At 53.7% G+C, this 23,738-nt stretch overlaps 1 protein-coding gene across 5 annotated transcripts in view; it reads left to right on the forward strand.

The window, feature by feature from the left end:
• Nucleotides 1-23,738, forward strand: part of DAB2IP (DAB2 interacting protein) — a 174,064-nt gene that overhangs the window by 74,987 nt on the left and 75,339 nt on the right. For 4 of the 5 annotated variants that reach the window (XM_037494980.2, XM_037494982.2, XM_037494979.2 and 1 more), the window contains exon 2: nucleotides 9,431-9,534. In XM_037494980.2, the coding sequence (XP_037350877.1) occupies nucleotides 9,431-9,534 (104 nt within the window). Of the gene's footprint in view, nucleotides 1-9,430; nucleotides 9,535-23,738 lie in introns of those variants that run through there. The other variant, XM_037494984.2, reaches the window with a different exon arrangement.

Here is a 23,738-nt window from a genome sequence, read left to right on the forward strand (position 1 = left end):
TCTAAACTATATTAGAAAATCTCCAATAAAGAGACCATGTACTTTAGTGGTTTCCAAGCCCTTTCAAATATGTCGTTTGATAACAGGTGCATTTTGGAGGAAACAGTTTGCATTGTATACGGCCATGGACATATTATTTCTTAAAGGAAACTTATCTCGCCTTTTAATGCAATTGTAGATTCAGCAAAGGGGAGATGAGAGATCTCGCGAGTCAAAGTCTGAGATTCACCAGTGATCTGATATAGTTGTCCCTCTAGCTTTACTAGAATAAGTTGAGCCTTGATTAGTGGGTCTATTGGTTTTCCTGCTACTGTAACAAATGACCACACTTAGTGGTTTAAAAAAAAACAACACAGATACATCTTGTGGATCTGGAATTCGGAAGTCGGAAGTCTGTCTCCCTGGGTTGCATCCAGGTGGCTGCAAGGCTCCTTGCTCCTGGAGGCTCTGCAGGAGATCAGTTTCCTTGCCTCTCCCAGCTCCCAGAAGCTGCCCATGTTCCTTGACTCATGGCCCATGTCACTCCCCCTCTTAGGGAGGACCCTGGTGATGAAATTGGGTCTACTCAGATAATCGAAGATCATCTCCCAGCTCAAGAGCCCTAATCACATCTGCAAAGTCCAAGCTACCTATTGTAGGGTTCTAGAGATCAGGTCAGAATAATGATGGGGACCATTATTCTGCTGTAAGTGGGTAAGGTTTAGTAACCTCGAATTAGCACCTCTCCTCCCTCCCAAAACTGCTGACCGAAGACTAACCTGGAAAAAGTGTGCAGTGACAGGCAGAACGCAATACTTTGACAAACTCCCTTTTCACTTGCCTAATGTTAAGAACAGGTAGTAACAGTACTGAAATGCTTTGTGAATCTTCCCAGGGCACACGCAAGAAGCTATGCTCAGAGACATCAGCTGAACTGCTGTCTCTGGAAAGTTCCAACAGTCTGTGGTTCCGTGACCCGTTGTCATAGTGATTTTACCTTGGCTTTTCCCCAAGTTCACCTGGTCGCTGCCAGGGGCAAGGAGTACACTAGTCAGCTGGAGCTGCGGGCTTGGGGCCTTTGTTCTCTCGCCCACTCTTTGATCCACTTTCCGGATCGACTTAGTCTAACTGGCTTCTTGGACGATTGTTGGTTTTGATGATGTCATTTGTCTTGTTTTCTGATTATGTTTTTTTCCTCTTTTCCTTTTTCCTCTTTGGATGTATTTAGATGGTACTATATATGTGCTGAATGTTCATACCACCTATTTTGAGTTTTAATTTTACTGTTAGTCTTTGGGAAGTCTGAATTAGCCTTCATTCAGTAAATGACACAGTCATCTGTCTCACTCCAGCCATCCCATGCTCCTAAGAGAGCCTCTGAGAAGTTTTGAGTACCATTGATACTTTGCTATGTAAATAAGTGCAAACACAAACAGAAAGTAAAACATCATATTCGTTTAATTACGTAGGTCACGCTGCATTTCAGACTAAAGTTCCCACCGTAAAGCTTTGCAGTTCAACCTTTGCAGTGATTGTATCTTCTGTGCCCCTTGTTACTAATCTACTCTGCTGATATGGATACCAGCGCAGTTGGTTTCTTGGCATGGAAAGTCTCAGTGGTTTACACACTGATAAGATTCCATGCATTTCAAATAAGCTATTTATTAATTGTTTGGTGTATAGATAGTTGCAAAACAGCACGGAGAGATCCCTGCACCCTTCACTCAGTTTTTCCTCGTGGTTATATCTTTACTAACTGTGGTTCAGGATCCTCCAACATCAGTGCCCTGCAGCCAGAGACGCCCAGCAACATATCTCTCTTCAGACAAGCTGGATTTGGTATTCATGGCAGTGCGGGAGGGCACACCCTCTGGGGAGCCACAGGGTATCTCCTTAAGAGAGTGGCAGAAAGAATCTATTGTAGGGCCTCCCCGGTGGCGCAGTGGTTGAGTGCTGGGTTGCGAAGCTGCCCGCAGCCTCTGCAGCACCGGTTCGATCCCCGGCTGCTCCCCGGCCACCGGAGGAGGGTCCCACATGGCGCGCAGACCTCTCCTGCCGCCCGCTGCTCCCCTCAGCAGTGGACTTCAGTCCTTCTGCCTGTTCTGCTCCCCGCTCTGGCTCTGGTGAATTCTCTCACCCTCCTGTGCTTCTGACTGTACCCAGTGCTTTTATAAATAAATAAAAAAATCTTTAAAAAAAAGAATCTATTGTAGGAGTCTGGCTTTGGTTGGATGATTTGGGGGAGATTGGCTGCTGTCAGAAAGTGGGGGATGGGTGGGCCATTCCTTGAGTGGTCTCTCCAATATTTTTTAAAGAGTTATTTTTATTTATTTATGCATACAGGAAGTGGGGTGTAAGCCAGACATGCGGGGGGTGAGAAGAGTCACCAGAGACAGAGTGGGGAGCAGAACGGGCGGTTCTACTGAAATACATTGCTGAGGGGCATAGCAGGTGACACAGGAGAGGTCTGCTGCCCAGGCAGTTCAGCTCCTTGGCCAGGGATCGAACTCATGCTGCAGTGTCTGGCTTGATAGCTGAGGCTTAACCCCTGTGCCACCAGGGAGGCCCTCCTGACAGGACACAGCAGGAGGATAACACTGTCATAGGTAAATGAGCTGTCACTCACTCTAGCCAACGTTGGGGGATGTTTGTTTTTTTTTTTTTTTGTGGGTGACATAGTGACCTTGTCTCTGCTGGTTGCTTAGATAAAATTATGCAGTGGCCTTGCTTTGTCTCACTTTATCTTGGTAACCTTGTCTGAGGTTGGTATTTTGCAAGATTGCTTATGTCCAAAAGGAGCATAACATGACATAGCTGTGAATGCCAAGCCAGCTTCCAGGTGGCTTGAGCTGCTCTCTACCACCCCCCCACCCCCTTCATAGTTATCTCCTTTGCAATTGGCTCAAGGCATGCATCTAATTCTATGCCATTGGATCACAGGTGTAAATGGGTATGACCAAGATAGAGGACGATTCTATCACTACAAAGAGCTCCTGTGTGCTGTCTCTTTATAGCTATACCCACCAACCTGCACCCCACCATCCCTAATTCCTGGCAACCAGTATTGTTTTCCATCTCTATAACTTGACCACTTCCCCCCATTTTTTTACATATAGCACTGTGTAAGTTAAGGTATACAGCATAATGATTTGACTGATGTATATGATATATATGATGACCACAGTAAGTTAACAGCCATCATCTCATAGAGCTACCAAAAAGGAAAGAAAAAGAAAAACTGTTTTCCTTGTGATGAGAACTCTTAGGATCTACTCTCTTAACAACTTGCATATGTATCATTCGGCAGTGATGTGGAAATCACGTCGTACTTTATTTCCTAGTACTTATAATGGAAGATTATGGCCACCTTCAAACTTTACCACTTTGAGAAGGCCATATAAATAAAATATACAATTTTGACCTTTGGTATTATTTTCACCAAACATCGTGCCCTTGACATCTACCAAATGATTGTGTAGATCAAGAGCACATTTTTTTCATTATTGAGTAGTATTCCACGACCTATGTCTCAGTAGCTTAGACAATGCAGACTTATCGTTGTACAGAGGTCTGACCTGGGTCTCGTTAGACTGATGCCAGGGTGTCAGCAGGCTGCACACCTTTCTGGAAGCTCTAGGGAGAAATCCATTTTTTTTTTTAATTACTCTTTTTTACTGGCAGAATTTAGCTCCATGTGGTGGTAGGACTGCTATCCCAACTTTCTTGCTGGCTGTCAACTGAGACTGTTCTGAGTTTCTAGACAAAGGTCACCTGTATTCTACCAGTCCTCTCCTGCTTGGAATAGTGCCAGCCGTTTCTTTCCTCATCATATCTCTCTGACTCATCCTTCTGCCTTCCTCTTCCACATTTAAGATCATTCCTGCCTGGATAATCCATCAGAAGCACCCATCACGAAGTTCTTCACCTTAATCACATCTGCAGTGTCTCTTTTGCCATGGAAAGAAACATACCCACAGTGCTGGAAGTCAGGGTCTGGGCTTCTTGGGGCTCCTCTCTGCCTCTCACACTATGGACATGCCACCGTTTATTGGACTGTTCATCTATTAGAGGACTTTTGGGTGGTTTCCAGTTTTTGACTCTTATAAATAAAACTGCTATGAATATTTTTATTAAAAAAGTATATAAATGGATTGCACTCTGTTTCCTTTTGCAACTTTTCCCACTCAACCTCATATTTCTGGTTTTTTTCATGTTGAGCTTAGAGAACTGGCCCCTTTGTAATGCCATTGTATCAACACAAAATGCCACATGACATTTCGTTCAGTGATGAACCACGTATCTGACGGTGGTCCCTAAATAAAGCCTGGGTGGGTAGAGGGCTGTACCACCTAGGTTTGTGTCATTTACTGTGATGTTTGTGCGACAGAGTCACTTAGTGATGCATGCTGTGATGAAGCCACACCTGGCTGCAGTGCCCCTGGCATTGCGCCCTCTGCCTCGCCAGGGTATATGTATTAGTTTCCACTGAATGACTGTTCCAAGGCATGGTCATCTAGTCCCCCACTGGTGACATTTCTGTAGCTTCCAATGTTTTGCTGCCATGAACAGGGCCACAGTGAGCATCTTTGTCAGAGCTCAATGTGCACTTTTCTAGACTGAACATGTAGGAGGGGAATTTATGGCCCTAGAGTATGTGAGTGTGTGTGTTTCAACTGGCCACTGATTTATTCTTCAAACCCTTTTCAACCCACCAGCAATGATGAAAGAGTTCTATATATTCCACTTTTGGGGTCCCTGTTCTTTTCAATTTTTGCCTATCAAAAAGGTGTGAAATGGTATCCGGTACTTCTAATTTGCATTTTCCTGATCACTGTGAGGTCCGGCATACACACAAACACACCCTGTCTCGAACCTCTTTTTTCTGCATCCATGCTGACTACTCTCCTCCTGATACCCGTATCAGAGGTTGCCGCCTCTACCTGTTTTTAAGCATTAAGGTCTGGACAGTGCAACCTGACAACTGAAATTTGGTGTCTTGTCTGAAATTACAGGATGTTCCTCAGGCCTTCGTGTTTCTATGGGAACAAGTAACAGTCATCCTTCATGATTAGGTGGTATCCATGGCAACCAAGCCAGCAGCATTTGAATGAAACCGATTTTATTTTATTTATTTTTTGCAAAGACAGGAAGGTTAAAATGCATTACTTTGGCTGTGGCTTCCAAGAATAGGAAGAGAGCCTGATCTGGCTGGTAGAAGGGAGACCCTTTGACTTCTTAGCGGGAAGGGGATCCAGGATCAGCGGGTCCCGTGATCTAACATTTTTTAGACTGGGCAGCCAGGAGGTCATGTGGAGGTCACCCAGTGAGTTTGAGTGCAGGGAAGGCTCCTGGACCAGTGCTCCAAGGTTTGAGGAAGAGACTAGGCGGTAGGCCAGTTCTTCCCCGGGATTTTCCCCTAGGGGTGCCATCACCATGCTGCCTGGTATCAGCAGATGAACTTGACCTCTCTGATGCTGCTTGATGAGCTGTGTTGCTGAGAAATTTGGGGGCACGAGGTCCAAGTTTTGCAGTGTCTGCTTCCCCAAATTAGACGAGACTTGCTGCTAACTCAACTTGAAGGCCAAAGGCAACTGTTTTTGGGTCAAGGACTCTGGGATAAATCCCCAGAGACAAAACCAGAATGCAGGGGGTGGACTTTCCCTGTGAAAAATAAAGAAGGTTTTTTCCCCTTGCTGGTAGGGAATAGAGATCAAGGCATTTACTCGCAGACTCAAGGATCGATGCTAATCATGCTCTCAGAGATGAAGAGGCACTGGCCTGGGGTCACACAGCAGAGTCAAGGTGAACTTTGGCTTCTTCAGCCTTCTCTGAGGCCCTAAGTGTGGGTTTTGCGGGAACAGTTTAAGGGGCTCTCAGCAAATATCCCTGTTTCCTACCTGGAGGACTTTCGAGGAAGTACTTTTGCCTCCCAAAACCTCAATTTTCCCTTCTGGAAAACAGAAACCTCCCTAGTGATCCAACTTGTCAAGCAGAGTTTACATTTGAATGGGTCCAGAACTTGCCTTCTCTATGGGGGTGCTATTACCCCCCCAAGTGGTCAAAAATTGTTTCTTGGAAGAGGGGCTGAAAAAGCTCTGGTTCTTTTTCTGTGTAAAGCCCAGTATGCATTTGGTAAACAAAAGACCTGTGTATCTGTGGTATTAAAATTTTATTGGGAGAAGTAGAGGAAAAGTGTCTAAAAGGACTCCGTGGTGTGGCGGGGGAGGTAATAATGAATAAAAGGCAGAGAAAGGCTTGGGGTGGCGCCCAGAGCCTGTGACACCATGCACTGTGTTTAGGGCTGTGGCAGGCCGCTGTCTCTGGGGCGCTGTTTGGGTGTTAGGTGGGGAGAGCCTGGCCTGGCTCACACTGTGTCCTGATGCTCACTGGGCCGTGGGCATGTTATGCCTCTCCGGCCTGGTGTTCCCCTCTGTTGGTAAAGGAGGTGCTGTCAGCTCCAAGAGTGGGGACTGGTTCTTAGGCAGCTGAGGGGTCTGTTGGGGTGCAGCAGAAGCAGGTGACACCTCAACTGGGATGATTTGAGGTATGGGTGGATATGGGGGGCCCTGAAGTGGAGTGCAGGCCCAGAGCTAGTGACAACCAGGGCTGACCGCCAAGGGGAGCAGAGCCCAAGGATGGGGCCATTGGAGAGTGGCTGGGCTTTCCGTGGAGGGAGGGCCCCCTTCCTCCCCTGATCTCCCACCAGGACTCCCATGGGTCAAACCCAAGGACACTGAAGGGCCCGGATGTCCTGGTGGTGTGTTCGCCGTAGTCCCCCCTGGAGCAGAAGGCAGGTGGAGAACGGTGGAGGATGGGACTGGGGGCCCAATGGAAGCCGCCTGCGAGCGCTCCAGGCTGCTCCACTAGTGTCCTCTGGGTGCAGGCCCCTGTGCTGGCCACGCTCTGGGAGGCCCAGCAAGTCAAAGAGAAGAGCTGCCGGCCCGTGCGGGAGGAGAGGACTCCTATCCACCGCTGCCCGGAAGACACCTGCTTTCAGTGTGGTCAGGGATTCAGACTTGACGGGTCTGAGTCTGTTTTGGGGAACAGCAAGAGTCTTTGTTATAGACCTGCTGGGTTAGGGGTCAACGGACAATTTCCTTCCCTCTAATGTCAACCGTCCCATCTCAGTGTGTCTCTGCGTGAGTGTGTCTCTGTGGGTGTGTTAGATTGTGTATCTGTGTGGATGTGAGTGGTGGCTGAGTGTATTTATGTAAGTGTCTGTGTGAGTGTGTTAGAACGTGTATCTGTGGGTGTTAGTGTATGTGAGTGTATGTGTCTGTGTGTGTTAGAATGTGTATCTGAGTGTGTCTGTGTGTGTGTGTGTCTGTGTGTGTGTGTGTGTCTGGAGAGGGAAGACAGTCTCTGGAGGCTGAGCTCCCTGCCCCCCACGCAGGGTGACACTGTGATCTTGGACCCCAGGTGGAGGTGACAGAATGGGTGCTGTTGGGAGTTGGGGGCATTGGCAGACTAGGAAGTGCAGGGAGGGTTTCCTAGGGAAATCTCCAAAAAGAGTGTGTGTCCCTGGCATGTGGCAGGCAGAAATGGGAGGAGGCGTGGGGAGGCTGTATGTGAATAGGAAGCGCCTATGGCAGCATCGAGGCCCTAGGGTTTGGCAGTTGCTGGGTTGAGAAGGGGTGTGTGTAGGGGAGGTGGGCAGTTCTGGCAGAGGAGGCCTCCCAGGACTGACACCTGGACGTGGTAGTAGTTCTTCCTCAGCCAGGCCTCCTCAGTGGTCACCTGGGCCTGAACCTGTCCCCAGAGGTAGGCAGCTCCTCTCCAGCCACGGTGGCTGTGCCTGGTGGCTGCTGGCCCCGGCGCAGCGTTTGGAGACTGTCCTGTGGGTCGAGGGGTTCAGCTCTGTCCACGCATGCTTCTGTGGAACCCTGTCCAATCCAGCCGCTTGGAGGGGAAAGTGTAGCGCTGTCCCCAACAGCCCCTCCCCTTCCCGGAAGGCCTGCTCCTCGTCATCTGCCCCGTGTGCCCCCACGTGACACATGGCCCCACACCCAGGGTGGATCTGAGGGCGTGCGTGCTGGGGTGTGGTGTGTGCTGACTCTGCACCCCGTGTGTTCCCATGTACCACCGAAATCTCCCCTCCATTCTTTCTTCTTCCTTGCAAGGCAACAGGTCTTTCCCAGCGCCCCCACACACCAGGCTCTGTGCGGGGCGCTGGGATGTGGAGATGCAGCCGGCTCAGGCGTGGGCGTCAGGAGTTCCACAGTCGAGCAGAGGACACACACGCACTCTTACACACACACACACTCTGCACAGTGAGAGCTTTGATAGGAGAGACTGCCTGGCGTTGCTATAGAAGCCAGAGGGGGCTGGAGCTGGGGGCAGGGGGAGGGCTGGGTCAGGCTGCAAGGAACAGGGAGCCAGGAGGGCCCTCTGGGGTGGGGGCCAAAGAGGCAGCCAGTTCAGATGGGGTGTGGGGGCGCAGGTGAGAAAAGCGACCAGCCTGGACTGACTTGGGAAGGTTTAAGCAGACGCTCAGGCCACGGCTAAGAGTTTTGAAAGCGCAGTCACTGTTTGAACATCAGCTCTTTCATAAAAACAAAACAAAAAACCCACCCTGGCTTCCAGCTTCCCTTGAAACGTGGGAAGCCACGGCTGCCCATAGGCAGCGGGAGCGGTGCAGCCACTTTCCTGATCCCTTACCTGTGGGGCGCTTGCAGCTCTTAGCTGAAAACCTGTGGAAAGAAGGTCCCCACTGGAAGCCGGGGATCGTAGGGCCTCGTCTTTGAAGGGCGGCTTGTGTACCTCCAGAACCTGGGAGCTCGTTACGTCACGAGCTCTAAGGCTGGAAGTGCTTGCTTTTGAGGCCTCTTTGAAATTGCAGTAAAATATACATTACATAACATCTGCCGTTTTAACCACGTTAAGTGTATAATTTCCTGGCATTACGGACATTTGCCTTATAAAGCGCAGCCATCACCACTCTCCACTTCTCATTCCCATCCCCCCCACAGGTCTGTGCCCACTAAGCTATGGTTCCCCTAATCCCCAGCACCCGGTAACCTTGAATCTCTGTTCTATCTATGAATTTGCTAATTCTGGGCATTTCATGTACGTGGGATTATATATATTTGCCCTTTAGTGTCGGGTCCATGTCCCTCTGCGAGATTTCATATCTGGGCAGGTCTCAGCTCCTAGACTTGCCACTGTGTCTGTTCATCTGATGAGGGTCGCTTGGGCTCCGCACCCTCTCACGGGATAACGCTGCTTTGAACATTTGCACGCAAGTGTTTGTGTCCCTGCTCGATTCTTTTGGTTCCGCAGAATATCTAGGTGTGGAACTGCTGCATCTGGTGGGAAGTCTGCTGTTACCTTCTTGGACGATCACCAAACTGTTTTCCATCATAGCTGCACCATCTTAGGGACCAGGGGGGCAGGAGGGCTGGCCTGGGGGTCTTCATGAATGTGCTCACCCTTTCTCTCCCTCTGTTGACAGAGTCGCCCCAAGAAAGGCCGGGCTCCCGGCGCAGCCTGCCTGGCAGCCTCTCGGAAAAGAGCCCCAGCATGGAGCCCTCGGCAGCTACGCCCTTCCGGGTCACGGTAACTATCTCTGTCTCCATCGCCACCCGGCCCGGGGTGCTGCCCTGTGACCCCGCGGCCCCCCTTCCTGGAGCCTCATGGACCGGGAGAGCATCCAGCCTCTCCTGTTCTAGGTATCCGATCGCTGTCTGGCTGCTCCCTCTCCATGGCTCAGCCTCATCCCTGAGGGCCACATGGGGGGGGTGTCCCATCCTTGGGGGAGGGGACAGATGGAGGACACCCAGCCTGTAGTGCCGAGCTGGCCTGAGAAGAGAGAGGTGAGCGTGAGATTCGATAAATACGCCCTCAGCCATGCACACACCTTGCTTGCTGGACTCTCGAGGTGCATAATTCTGTTTCCATATTTTGATATCTCTCAGGTTACAGTCTGTGCTGTGTCATAATTGAATTGAGCTTTCTTTCTTGGTGGTGCATAAAATAATGCTTTAGCTTACAATGTATGCCCTAGAATCAACAGAACACAGATATATCTTAGTTGATGTTAGTGGTTCTACCTGCACATATTTTTCTGTGACAAGCCTGAAGGACTTGACGGGAACAGGACCCAGTGACCCTTAATGTCTGGCTCTTGAGTCTAAGTCTTGTATCCCGCCACCCTCGCTGCACGTGCACAGTTTTAAGACCCTTTTCTGTGTGTCCCTCTTTCCAGAGACATGGAGAAGCACATGCATTTTCTTCCCCCAGGGAGTTCATGGTTGTAGGAGAGATGGATGTTGGGTCATTTGTTCATCTATTCAACAGTTTTTATGGTGTGTCCACTGCTTGCCATGCACCATTTTAGAGTCAGAGGAGCTGGCCAGGAGAGCACCAGGTAGCTTAAAGCCCCTGACCTTATGGACTCACTTTCTCATGTCGGTGCTACATCCTCTGAAAGATAAAAGTGGTCTGTGGTGATTGGGAAACCTAGGAGGGCTTCCTGGAGGTGGTGTGGACAGGTGGTGATATTTGAGCAGAGACCCAAGAGATGAAAAGTCAGCCCTATGGGGGACAGGGAAAAGAGGGTTCTGGGTGGAGGGAATAGAGTGTGCAAGGTCTGGCTGCCACTGTACATTATGACACGGGGTTTCCAGGTGAGCCAGGAGTGACTCACTCTGGTGGGGTGGGAAAGGTGTCTTATGGGAGCTGATTTTTAAGCTGGGTCTTGAAGCATCAGCTGAAATTGGCTAGGCAAGGACAGCGGGAGTTCCAGGCAGGGAACAGCAGCTGCAAAGGCATGAAGGCACACTAGACTCTGGTGGGTTTGTGCAATGTGTGGAATGGGGAAATGCTTGCCCGACTGAAGTCCAGGGGCCGGAGGACAGGGTAGGAGGTGAGGCTGGAAGCTGGGCCAAGCCTGGGACAGGTGCCATTTTAGTGCCAGCCTCAGGGGTTGGGGTTCCCCCAGGGCCTCTGATTCTCTTGCCTACCTGTTTGTCATATGAACACATTGAGAATAGATTCTTGGGTCCCCTCAAGATTTCACAGGCCTGGATGGTGCATTTTTCACTAGCTCCCCCAAGAGGTGGTTCTGAGCTCCGGCTCTGATCAGCCTCTAGGCATGGGGGAGTGGGAAGCCTGTGTCGAGAGAGGATGGAGGGTCATTCCCCTGGGTGTGGCTGGAGTCTCCAGGAGCAAGGGCCGAGTCCTGCCCTCCCCAGATCCCTGGGGCCACAGCAGCCAGTGCAGAGCCTTTGGGGACCTTAGGGACTGGTGGCTAATAATCCAGCCACCTGCAGTGCGATCACAGTTTTACATACTTGATCTCTTTGAGTCTTTGAGACAACTCTGAGGCTGATACTTTGAGCACTCCATTTTACAGATGAGGAAGCTGAGGCTCAGAAGTGAAGTCTCTTCTCCCTGCTCCAGCTGCTAATCAGTAGTGGAGCCAGAGTTTGGAGCCAGGACTGCCTGACCCAGCTCTTGAGACTGCACCTCCCAGGCTGTGAGTGGAAGGACCCGTCGTCCCCACACCCTCCCAGAACCCCCTCGGCGTCAATTTTTATCCATTTCCCTTTCTTTCTCTGCTCTAATAGGTGTATCATCACACCTTGAAGTTGCTATAATTTGCACTCGGTAATTGCCAGGGAGGCTTGGCATTTTTCCTGTTGTGGCGTCTTCGCTCTGTTCCCTGGTGCGGGAGCCACCTGGATTGGAGCCAGAGCTGCCTGCTGAGCCACCAGGCCTCCCTCTGCCCGCCCCATGGGGTCTGTAGAGTGGAAAACATATTCCACGTCGAGTGGAGGTGCCACTGGTGTCCCCAGTTCATAGCTGAGGGATCTGAAGCTTGGAGAGGTGAAGGGAATTTTCTTGCGTCACACAGCTCCCCCCAGACATCTTAGTCCCTTCCCGTGCGCAGCAGTTAGGAAAGGGCTGTGAGAGGCGCTTCTGTCCTTCTGGGAGCTCAGGCAGGGGGCCCTGGGGAGCTCAGAGGTGGCGATCTACAGTTAGAGCTCGCTCTTCCGTGGCCTGTGTGACTTCCTCACTCTGCCTTCTGAGCCTCATTTCCTCATCAGAGAACTGTGGGACGCAGGCACTTCCTTGGAGGGCTGAGCTGGGTCTTCAGTGCATACGGACCAGGTCCCAGCCGGAGCCCGACCGTGGCAGACGCCTGGTGGGAGAGATCCACTTGTGGCTCTGTGGTTATTTCTCATGGCTCCAGAGCAGTGAAGACTGGGGGAGAGTCGGTGTGGAGGGCAGGTGGTCAGAGGTGGGCCTGGGGACATACAGTTGACTCTTGGACGTCTAACCCGTCTCCGGTGCAGTTGAAAATCCTGCAGAACTTAACTGACAGCCTGCTGTTGGCTGGAAGCCCTCCTGATAACATGGACAGTCCATTAGCACAGGTTTGGGTGTGGTATTTTTTAACCCTGCGTTTGTACAATAGAGAAAGCCAGAACAAAGAAAATGATCAGAAAATCCTGAGTGGGTCTTCAGCAAGGTCTTCATTCTTGTTGTTTTCACACTGAGAGGCCTGAGGGGGAGGGAGGGGAGGTGTTGGAAAAAACCTGAGAATAAGTGGAGGCCCACAGACCACACCCCCCCGCTCACACTTGCTCCCTCGAGTTCCAGGGACCCATCGCATCCTGCACTCAGCTGCTCTGTGTAACCCCCCGAGGGAACCCCGGGAAACATGGTCTTGCCTGGGGGAGGCAGGGGAGACACCACGGGCTAGAATTGCTAGAATTGCTGCCTTTGCTGCAATTTCAAACCTGGATGACAGGATGTCACTGCCTCACACGCGTGCCCCGTTGCGGCGATGTCGTTTGATGGGAAATCAGTGTGTTGGAGTCTAAGGCCTCATCCTGTCCCCCTCCTCCGTGAAACAGATCTGAGAAGGGTCGACCTGTCCGAGGTCACCACCCACTTCTAAGTCTGGGCCCTTTGCACCCCCAAAGCGTGGCTTTTACCCCCTTGCGAGCCAACCTGGCACCACAGGCCTCCCTTCCCTCCACCAGGGCCTCGGAGTCTCTGCTGGTTCTAACTCGTGGAAACTAGGTGACTCTGGGAGAGCCTTAGATAATCTTTTTTAAACTGGGGGAGTGGATTTGCCAGGCAGGACATGGTTTGGGCATACAGTTGGTGCTTAGCGGTGTTGAGGCAGTAGCTGAGGGAACTCCGTAGAGACAGCAGACCCAGGGCTGGGCCGCCGCCAGCTCTGTGGCTTGGAACCATACGGAACCTTTTCACTCACCTGGCGCAGCTTCCTCGCACCTATGGGTGGAGCTGGGAGGGGGCAGCCATTCCTAGGACCACACAGTGACCAGGCTGGTGCATGCTCTGAACGCTGTGGGGAGCCCTGGGATGAGAGTCGGATGAGGGGGGGTGCTGGTCACCTAAGGGACCCACGCCTTCAGCTCGCAGGCTCCCAGGACCTGGTGAGGCTGTCGTTCTCACCTTGAGACCCTGCCTTCCCTGCATCAGTAGCGCATCCTGGAAGCGACAGGGGAGAAGGGGAGGGAAGGAAGGCAGCAGGTTGGTGGCCCTGGATCTGCACAGACTGTCAGGCTGGGTCCCAGGGCTCTGCATGTGCCTATCCTATTCCCAAGCCCCAGGGGCCCCCAGCAGCGGCGTGCTGTTCTCTCTCCCGCCACCCCACATTAGAGGAATTTACCGGTAAAGGGATGGTGGCTGTGACCACCTGTCTCCCCAGGAGTCCCTTCAGCTCATTGCCTCCTCCAGATCCAGCCTCCTCTGGAGCCGGGTGGGTCCTTCCTCCCTCTCTGCTCTGCCCCACCTCCTCCCATCGACCTTGAGAGCTGGCAGGGTCTGGGTGTGGGAGGTGGCAGAGGCTCTGGGAAACTTGACAGCCAATTGATTCCTCCTCGGGAAGTTGAAAGTGGAGAGTGGTGTTTGAAGGTTTAGCTGAAATTAGGTCTCAGGGCTATTTTTTGCGAGATGGAGAAGGAGAAGTGTCAGGGAGGGGAAGACCCAGGGGGTTGGTGGGAGCTGCAGATAACTCAGTACCGTGTTGATTGCAGATGTTTCTAGAAGTGCGTCTCAGTTCCTCTCAGTCACCCACTTGTAGTGGATACTCAAGTCTGTGCATCCTAGGTGGTCACGGAACTGTGATGGAGGTGTGCCTGGGGAGCTGCGAGAACCCAGATCAAGGGGCAGTTTCTTCTGACTGGTGAGGGTAAGGAAGAATTCCTCGAGGAGGGATCTTTGGGGCTGGGCTTTGAGGGATGCGCAGGAGTTTGTCAGAAACAAAGAGAAAAGAGTATTCCGGCTAGGGAGGATCTAACAGAGTAAGAACAAGCCAGTGGTCTTATGTGATTAGAATGTGGGAGGCTTGACAGAAAAGAGGCAGAGAGAAAAGTGAGTGACACCTGTGGGACACAGGAGTCACAGGTGATGATGGGTTAGCATGGAGCCAGCAGATCTCAGGGATGTGGACTTTGGGTTTCCCTACCTGCTCACCCCTCTTCCCACTTTCGCAGCTTCCCTGCGCCCTCCCTATGTTTTAGCTTCTTTCTCATTCATACATAGAAACAGGTACAGGACCACAAACATGCAAATCCCCTGCCAGTAACTACCTCAACACCGCCACGAAGAGGCTGTTTGAAATAATCTGGTCCAACCCTGCCCTGGACAGGAGGGACTGAGGCTCAGAGAGGGGAGGGGCCTCTCCCAGGGTCACACAGCACATTTGGGGCAGGGCCCAGAATTGAGCCCAGGTCTGTGCATACCCTGTTCAGTGTTCCTCACGCCTTGCTCCCTTCTGCTCTCTCTTCCCAGCAGCTGAACCCTTCTCCCCTCCTCACCTTCCCTGCCTCATGTATCTCAAGGAGGAGGGGCCTCAGGGAAGAGACCATCTCTGGCCTCACTGCCCCTGGAGGCCCGTGATGGCTCATCAGTGCACTGTCACCTTCTGGCCATGGGCCCCAGCACCAGCCTCAGCCAGACCCATTTTGGGGGAGGGACTGCCTGGAAGAACAGGTGACTTGAGGGGCAGGAGAGTGTCATTTTCTGCTCCCTACAGGGGCTGCCTCTCTGCTCCACTAGTGCCCCGTCTCAGCTAAGATGACTCCAGGTGAGCACTAGGGTGGTGGTGGAACAGCTGGCCAGGCTCACAGATCAGACAGGCCAACTTAGTCACTGCACATATGGGGAAACTGAGGCCAGAGAGAGGAGGCTGTCTGGGGTGCCCTCCACTGTGCCGGGCTCCCATCTCAAAAATGAGCAGTTATGCAGGACATGTCTATGTCTGTGGCCCACAAACAGGTGGAGAATGCTGCCACCCCTGACTGACAGGGCAGTGGTTCTGGACACTGAATTGGGGTTCTATGGATGGGTACCCCACTCGTGCTAAGGATTTGCCTGTGAGGCTGAGGTTCCCTGCTCGGGTGAGCTGGAGTCTCCCAAGCCAGCGTTCAGACAGCGTTCCCCACATGGGAGGGTGGTGGACAGAGCAGGTCATGCACTCCAGCCCCCTCACCCCAGCCTAATTCTGATTAAACCCCAAGGGAGAATCCTTAGCATTTGGTCTGTGTCTGTCTTCCTCAGGGAGCCCCTTCTGTGCAGTGGGAATATGGGGAGGGGTCGCTCTCACAGATGGGCCAGGCCAGAAGCACCAGGGAGGCCCAGGCGGTCTTTGGGTGAAACCCAGGGCAGGAACCTTTTGGAACCTCCTGGGTTTGAGGCCACCTCCCTCACAGGGCGCTGTGAGGGCTCAGTGCTTGGTACAGGGGGGCATTCAGCCAGTGTGTTCACACCCTGTCCCCCCCCTTTTTTTATTGGTGGGTGGGGCTCACCCCAAACCTGCATCTTCCCCACAGCCCCGGGTAACCAGACAGACCCCTCCCATCTGCACCCCGCATGTGCTGCTCTGAAGTGCTCTTGATGAGCTTCCAAGGCTCAGTCTTAGCACTGGGAAGTAGAGAAGGGGTACAGGGTACTCAAGGCTGCAGAGACCAGTTTCCAAGGAGGAGCTGGAGGTGTTTGTGTAGGGTGATTTCCCACCAGTTGGGGGCAGCAGAGGGCAGCGAGTGGATGCAGGGCGGGCGGCTGCTCCCAGCCGAGAGTTGAAGTCCCAGAGGTCTGTGTGCCAGGGGGCCACTGGGCACAAGCCACAGAGCGCCCCAGCCCCTCTGGGTAGAGGGAGCAGTTCAAATCAGGAGTGCCTGTGGCAGCCAGGCTTGATAGCTGAGCTCACCCAGCCTGGGTTGGCCAGAACCCTGGGGGCCTGTGAAAAGGGGATCTTGATCAGGAGTGAGATGGTGGAAAGGTCTGGGGCCTCCCAGCAGGAGGAGCGGCACCGGTGGAGGCTGGCCAGGCAGGGTCACCACCTGTGGTCAGCAAGCAGGGCCAGTGGGCCCCCATGTGCTTGTCCTCTGACCTCAGACAGGCAGGTGTTTTTTGTTTTTAAGATTTATTTGGTTTACTTATGCATGCAAGAGCTGGGGTGTGGGCCAGAGGTGTGGCGGGGTGGGCCGGGGTTGGTGGTGAGAGAATTCACCAGAGACAGAGTGGGGAGCAGAACAAGTGTATCTACTGAAATACACTGCTGAGGGGCACAGCCAGCGAGGCGGGAGAGGTCTGCTGCGCCATGCGGGTCAGCTCCCTGGCTGGGGATCGAACTAGCTTCTTAGTGCTGAGACTTAACCCCTTGTGTCACCAGGGAGGCCCCAGGCAGGGGTCTCGTTCCGTCATCACCCCTGCTTTGAGAGGGAGCGAGGCAGGCCTTCTGGGACATGTGGGTGGTGGTCAGAGTTTGGACTTAGAATCCCACTGACCTGGATTCCAATCCCCCCATACCAGAAACTTGTGATCTGTACAGGGGCGGGGGGATTAGGAAACCTGTTTTGCACAGTCCCCTGAGTCAGACCTGCCTGGCCCACAGCTCACAGCCCAGTCTCTGCTGGCCACATGCAGAGACACCGAGCCCCAGAGAGGGGGCATGCATTGCCCTGGGTTACACAGCCAGCCTGGGGCAGGGCGGCATTTGAACCTGGGTCTCCCCATATCCCTTGCCTCATCTTGTCCCGTCCCTGCCTCTGGCTGGCCTGGCCCACGTGGGTCAGACACTCCCAGAACAGGAGGGAACCGCCCTCTTTCCACCCTCCTTGCGGCCCCTGCCGACCATCCCTCCCCCAGGCGGCCCAGGAGAGGGTGTGGGGAGCAGGGCGCAGGTGCCTTGGCTTCCCCACCTCCCTCACAGTATGAAAATGAAGTGATTGCTTCTGTCACACCCGGCGGCACTTGGGTTGGATGGCAGACATGATTCTGAGTCTTCGAGTGGGAATTGTTTCCGAAGCCAGGCGGCCCTCTTTGGAGGTGGCGGCAATGACATCTGTTTCAGCACAAGGCGCGCGCTGGGAGGAGTGGATGTTTCCTGGGGAATTGCTTACAGAATGTCTGAAACGAGCCCTGATCGCTACTGCCCTCTTCTAGGGCCTTCCGTGGTTCCCAGGGAGGGGATCCTTTCCCCAGCCGCATCTGAGGCCCCCAGGGCTTTCCCAGCCTCCATGCCTGGTCCCTCTGTCCACGGTTCCTTCCAACCTCCGCCTCCAGGGCACCTTCCTCCTCTGTGGTCCCTCTAGTCTGGGCAGATGTCCCCTTCTGCAGTTGCAGCTGTGACTTGGCCATCCACCAGAAGACGTGGCTTTCTCTGGAGTAGCATTTGTCTTTGGCTTATCTGAACCCCCAGGTGTGGGTGGGGCCTCACCTGGGCAGGTACCTGGAAGGGCCAGCGCAAGGAAGGTGGGAGAGACAGAGGGAGTGGGTGCATAGTGAGTGTGTGTAGGGAGAGGTGAGGGTGGGCAGTGATGGCCTGCTTCTGAGCGCTCCACCGGCACAGCTGAGGCCCGTGAGCTGCCGCCTCAGGAGGAAGGAACTGGACAGGCCACCCAGACCACGACAGAACCCCCACAAGGACACCAGCCCAGCCTTGAAACTGACCTTGACTCTAGCCTGTGGGTTCCCATGAGTCCTCAGGGGCAGGACTCCCAGGTCCGTGGCCTGTGGATAGTAAATCACCAAGAGGAGAAATAGCCTATAAAATCCTCTCCCAAAATGGTACGTTTTGTATCCAGTAGTGAAAAGGGCTTTTAAAAGCACTGCTCACTCAGGTGGATTTATGGGGCTGTGCTGCCACTCGCCTCTTTCTTACTGGTCCCTGGGGCTGGCACACCCTGGCAGGCCTGGTGCACTCCCTGATGACTCTTGGTACTTCTACCCTACCTGGCTGCCCTGAACTCCCAGGGCCAGTGGGGTGTCTTCTGGGATGGAGTGAGGTGATCTGACCCAATAGACATGCCCTACAGCAGAGCCTGAAGTCCTCCCGTTAGCTCCTTTCCTCTGGGCAAGCTGTTGTCGGCAAAGGCTCCTCCCATCTGTTGTCACCTGCAGGCAGGCCACCAGGCAGGCGAGAGACGGCATGCCCAGGCTGGAAGGATTTCAAGAACAGCTAGACCAATCAATCTCCTTATTATACAGGTGGGGAAACTGAGTCAGAGAGAGGCTACAATGCTTGCACAAAGTCTCATCTTGCCATGGTGGTGGGATTCTGGACAAGCTTGGGCTCTGGAACGACTCCCTGAGTTGAACTCACTATGCCACTTCTGGCTGTGTTGCCCTGAGCAAGTTGCTTGACCTCTCTGAGCCTCTGTTCCTTCATCTGCACTTTGGGTTGTGAAAATTAAGCAAGATAGGTCATGTAAAGCTCTGATAAAGGTTACATGGGGCTTACTAAATATCTCTGGCTTACTCATTAGCACCTTGGACATGTCCTCATTATCATTACCCAGCAGAGCTGGGTTTGTCCTGATACCTGGTCTCTGAGTGCAGTTTTCTTGCCTCTCTGCCAGGCAGTCTCTGCTGGGAGAATTCACTCAGGCAGAGGACACAGAGCACAGTATGGGGCAGTTTTGATGGGGAATAAACACTGTAATTGGTGAGTCACACTGGGAAGGCTGGCCTTGAGCAGGGAACCTCAGCAACAGGGCCTGCAGGGAGGCAGAGGGAGAAAGTAGAGATCCTGCTGCAGGGGTGAGGCTCCCCAATAAAGTCAGCCTCCCTGCAACCACACGGTCTCCATGTGCAATCCCCACCTGGAGGTCAGGGCTGCGCGAGGGCTTAGAGAGCTAATGGAGCATTCATGGGCGTCCAGACCGCTGGACCGGTGTGTTATGCTAAGGCAAGTGTCAGCCGGCCGGAGAATTTATGGGGCAGTGAGTCACTCTCCGTCTGCTCTGGGTTGTCACATCCCTGCCTCAGACCTCGGGAATGTGGGTCTGATTTCTGTTCGCAGATGCTCCTCAATCCTGGACCCTGGCAGATCCCAGGAGGGCCTCTCTGATGTCCTTATTTTGCCCTCCCACTTCACACCCTCTCCTCCCTCTTCCAGACCCTCAGGGCTCCTTAGGGGCCTGCTGGACCTGCATGTTCTCTGCCAAGGGGAGCGGGTCACCTGGGTTCAGGCAGTGATGACAACAGGAGGTCAGAGTGACCGGTGATCATGATCGCTCCAGGGACTTCCTGAGGCAGCCGGACTCAACACTGTCCTAACGCCCCACCATGGTGTGTGCTGTGATTCTGCTGGAAGTGCCCGTATGTGACTGCCTCACCCCAGATCTCATTACACCCATCTAGCCCCTCAACTTCAGGGCTTTAAGTCCTCGAAAGCTGCTTCCCAGCCAGGTCCACCCCAAGTAGAATCTCTTAAAAAGTCTCCTCTGACTTTTTCTTTTTTGCTTTTACATCATCAATTTTTGTTAATTCACTCAAATATTTAAGGACCTTCTAGGTGTCCAGAACCGGGGACACTTATGGTCCCTAAAATCCTGTGGGGGATGGGGACATTAAACAGGTACATGTTCATTTACGGTTATGGTAAGTCTGCAAGGTGACCTGGCCTAAGTCCAGGGCACCAGGGAGCTCCCTGAGCAGAAGAGTGTGGAGAAACTGAAGGCACCAGAGGGCCATGGGCAAAGGAAACCTCTGTTCCGGGCATGGGAAGCCCATGCCAAGGCCCTGCGGCAGGAAGAACTGGCCATTCAGAAAGTCCCACTGAAGCCATTTGGACTAGAGCCTGGGGGCAGATCTTAAGGGGACTTAGGGGCCAGGCTTTGCTCTCAGGAGCCCTAGAGGGGTCCTCGGGGATGTGCAAGGGATCAGTGCCAGGACCTCATCTTTACTTTCAAGGGTGGGGCAGGGAGGCATAGCTGTGAACAGGCTCTGCGCTGTGGGTGTCTAGGAAGGGCGTGGGCTGCCTCTCTACTGGCTGGTGAGCCCAGGGGGCCTGCAGGGCCTGCATGGGAAGGCTCAGGGAGCAGGCCCTGAGTGAGCCATTGACCAGCCCCTTCCCGTCATAAAACTTAAGAACGGAGATTTGAGTCCTAAAGATTGTTACTGTAAACTCCTGCCCTGCTTCCTCCTGGCTAATGGCTAGCCCCTGGCGGCCGAAGGTCGAGCAATAAAAGCCACAACAGTGACGCTGTTGATGACAGGTGCTAACATTCATGATGTGCCGGGAAATGGACTGGGTTCTTGACATATGTGAGCTCACGGACTCACCCTGCCTGCCTGTGAGGTGGCTACCATGTCCTCATCCTACACCGTGGCCAGGCCTTGGGCTTCTGCTGCCGTGCTGCTTGTGAGCACCTTTGCACTTCACCAGGGTCGCCTAGAGCCTGAGGTGGCCCTGGGAGAGAGGTATGTGGTGTCGCAGAACATCAGGTGTAGGGATGGGCAGGAGGAGGAATGTCTGGGGTGGGGTCCTGCAGCTGTGGATAGGGGTGGAGCCCCAAGGAACAACCTGCCAGGCTGCACAGCTCCGAGAAACCGCGCGTTCAGGGAGCTGCGAAGACAGGCTTCCAGGAGGTGAGAAGCCGACAGGTCGTCCTTAGCTTCTGGCACAAAGTGGGACCCTGCATGCGGGGTAGGATATGGGGGGTGGGTGGGGGACAGCATGGAGCCCTTTCCCTCTGGGGCCCAGGATCTGGGCTCAGGTTCTCTGAGCTTCGCCAGCTGCTCTCCCTGCCTGCTCCGGCTGTGACCTGACCACGAGCCTACCTGCTGGAGTCTGATGAGGCCTAGTCGGGTGGATGTTTGCGAGCTGATGTCCATGCATCAGTCTGTGTGACTGTTGCTTGGTCGTGTGTGTGTGTGTGTGTGTGTGTGTGCGCGCGCGCGTGTGTTTGTTGTGCTGGTCGTGTGCAGCTTCTCTGCATTCATGCGTGATGGAGGGGATAGATGTGTGTTTACACATGCATTTCTTTGTGGGCAAGTCCCCCAGGTGTCTCTGTGTGCATCGTGTCCTTGAACCTGTGTTTCTGTTCCTGTCTATTTCTCCGTGTAAACACGTTTAGGTGTGGTCATTACCTGGGCAATATTTCAATGCAAGTGTTCCTGAGTGGCAGGGCCCAGCGCTGCTGGTGCAGCTGGCCTGTGGGTTGGTCTCTGTGAGAGAGTCCCCTCCCCGCCAGGGCAGAGCAGAGTGTGGAGGGCTAAGGTTCAAAGGAGCCCTGGCAAGGGACTTGGGAGGTTCTGTGGGCACAGGGAGGCCTGTGTGTAGGTGGCCACCAGGAAGGCACCAGCTTAATCCTGGCTTAAAATGCCTGCCCTCTTCACCTGTCACAGCCTGACATTCCTCCACTGGCGAGTCATAGCCCAGCTGGGACCCTCTTTGATGGCACATACCTCCCCGGGGGAGGAGGCCAGGGAATCATGACAACTTGCTGAGGCAAAGCCCAGAACAGGGCAGGAGGGCAGGCAGAGAGCACATCTGAGAGACTTGGGCAAAGCTGGAGAATTTGCTGGTACTGTACATGCCCGGCATGGCAGAGCCCAGTTGTGGCTGGCAGCTGCTATAGCTTTATAGAATCACAACTGTCAGCGCTGCCAAGGAGCAACCAACCAACTCAGCCCCTCGTAACACAGGTGGGAAGACAGGCCTCCTGGAAAGAGGAACCGTGGGAGGTCTCTGAAGTGCCGGATGGCCCGATGCTGGTGTGGCGAGCTCTGGCTGTGGAGAGGGGACCTGGGTTCTGCCACTGACTGCCCTCTGGGCTTCAGTGCCTTGTTTGTACCACATAGGCGTCACCCTGAGACGCTGGAAGCAGGGCCCCTTCCTTGATCCTGTGCTGGGGTGGGGTGAGGTGCCCATTCCAGCTGCAGAGGCGTTGGGGCGGCCTGCCAGCCTGTGTAACAGCAAGTCTCCTCTCCCGGGCCTGAGAGAAGAGGCGAGATCGAGCTGGGATTTCCCCCTCCCCTTCCTGTTTATTTAGGTTTGCTCTTGGCATCTGTGCACAGCCCCAGAAAGCTACTGAGACATGCCTGTTAAAACCGCCTCCTTCCTTGCGGGAGCTCTTTTTGGGACTAGGCCTTAGACTCAGCCACCGGAAGGAGCTGGACCCGGGCCGAGGAAGGGCCCATGGGTTCTGCCTCCATCCTGAGCACCATGAGGGGTGCAGGGAGGGCAGCCGAGGGCTCAGTGGGTGTCAGAGGCAGGTCAGGCCGCACACTGTCGCAGTGACCTGGGGTGGGTTTGTTAAAAGGGGAGCAGGTGATGAAGGAAGACCTGATTGGGGGATGCAGGAGAAGGATCTCGCCCTCGATGGGGCGCCTACTATGTGCAGGACTGCTGTTTTATGGACACTTTGCACTCAGGTGACAAGGTGACTCTGAGACCCATGGTGACATGCGCTCCTGGGTACCCAAGTCCTGGGGCTGGCACAGAAGCCTGAGTGCTGCCTCCTGGGCAAGAGTGAGCTCTTCCTCACTGGCCTTGGGCCCAGCGCAGTGTCTGGGGCCGGGCTGTCAGTCCTGCCTTTGACTTGTGTGTCTCTTCATGCATGCACATGTACATGTGTGTGTGTGCATGCATATGTCTGAGTAGAGGGATCCCCACCCTGCCTATCCCAAAGGGTCAGAACTCTCCTGCTTACTCTCTACCACCTAATAGCTCAGCCACTTTCAAGTGGCCTAACCTCTCTGAGCCTCTGGTTCCCTGCCCTAGAACCTGAGCATCTGAATTTGGAAGCACAAGTTCTCCCTCATTAGGAGGCTTGAAGGAGGCTCTGGCCCCTCCGAGGGTGCGGGAGGTGTTCAGTGAGTGCCAGGGGCCGAGCAGGAGCCCCGGAACTGGTAATTCATCATCATCACCATCACCCCTTTCATCGTTGCTTAGAATTGACTGAAATGGGTGAATGAATCCACATGTCTACACCTTTGAGAAGGTCTCCCTGAACATCCTGGGATGGACATGGAACTGGGGTTGGAGGAGGGGCTGAGAACTCAGGCCCTTCCATCAGGTCCCCCAGGTCTCTGCCCCTCACTCAGGGCTGACCTGCCCTTGGGTCAGTGACTTGGATAGAAGCCTAGAGGCCTGTGGGTCATCTGAGAGAGCGGATGTCCGAATGGGCAGTGTGCCGTGGCAGAGAGGGGCAGCGGCTACATGCTGTCCATGTCCAGCCACCGGGAATGGGCTGGGGTGGTGGGCCCAGGCTGTAACCTTGTGTGGTGGTGTGAAAAGCACGCAGGGACGTGGCTGTGTAAGTAAAGGCAGTGCACCCCATCTGGGGAGGGAGGAGGCTGCTGGCTGAGCTTCAGACAGCAGTCCCTGCTCTAGTGAATGAAATTGAGGCCGCCACGGAGTGAACCCCCCTCCCCCGCCCTGCACTCTTTGTACATCAGGAGTCTCTGTGAGGTTGCTTTAGAAAAAAGGACTTGTTTAAAAGAGTTCAAAATGACCAAACTGGGTGGTGTTCTGTGACTCCAGGAGCATT

Source organism: Talpa occidentalis, unplaced genomic scaffold (assembly GCF_014898055.3).
Source record: "Talpa occidentalis isolate TD23 unplaced genomic scaffold, MPIMG_talOcc4v2.1 talOcc4.7, whole genome shotgun sequence".
NCBI classification, from domain to species: domain Eukaryota; kingdom Metazoa; phylum Chordata; class Mammalia; order Eulipotyphla; family Talpidae; genus Talpa; species Talpa occidentalis.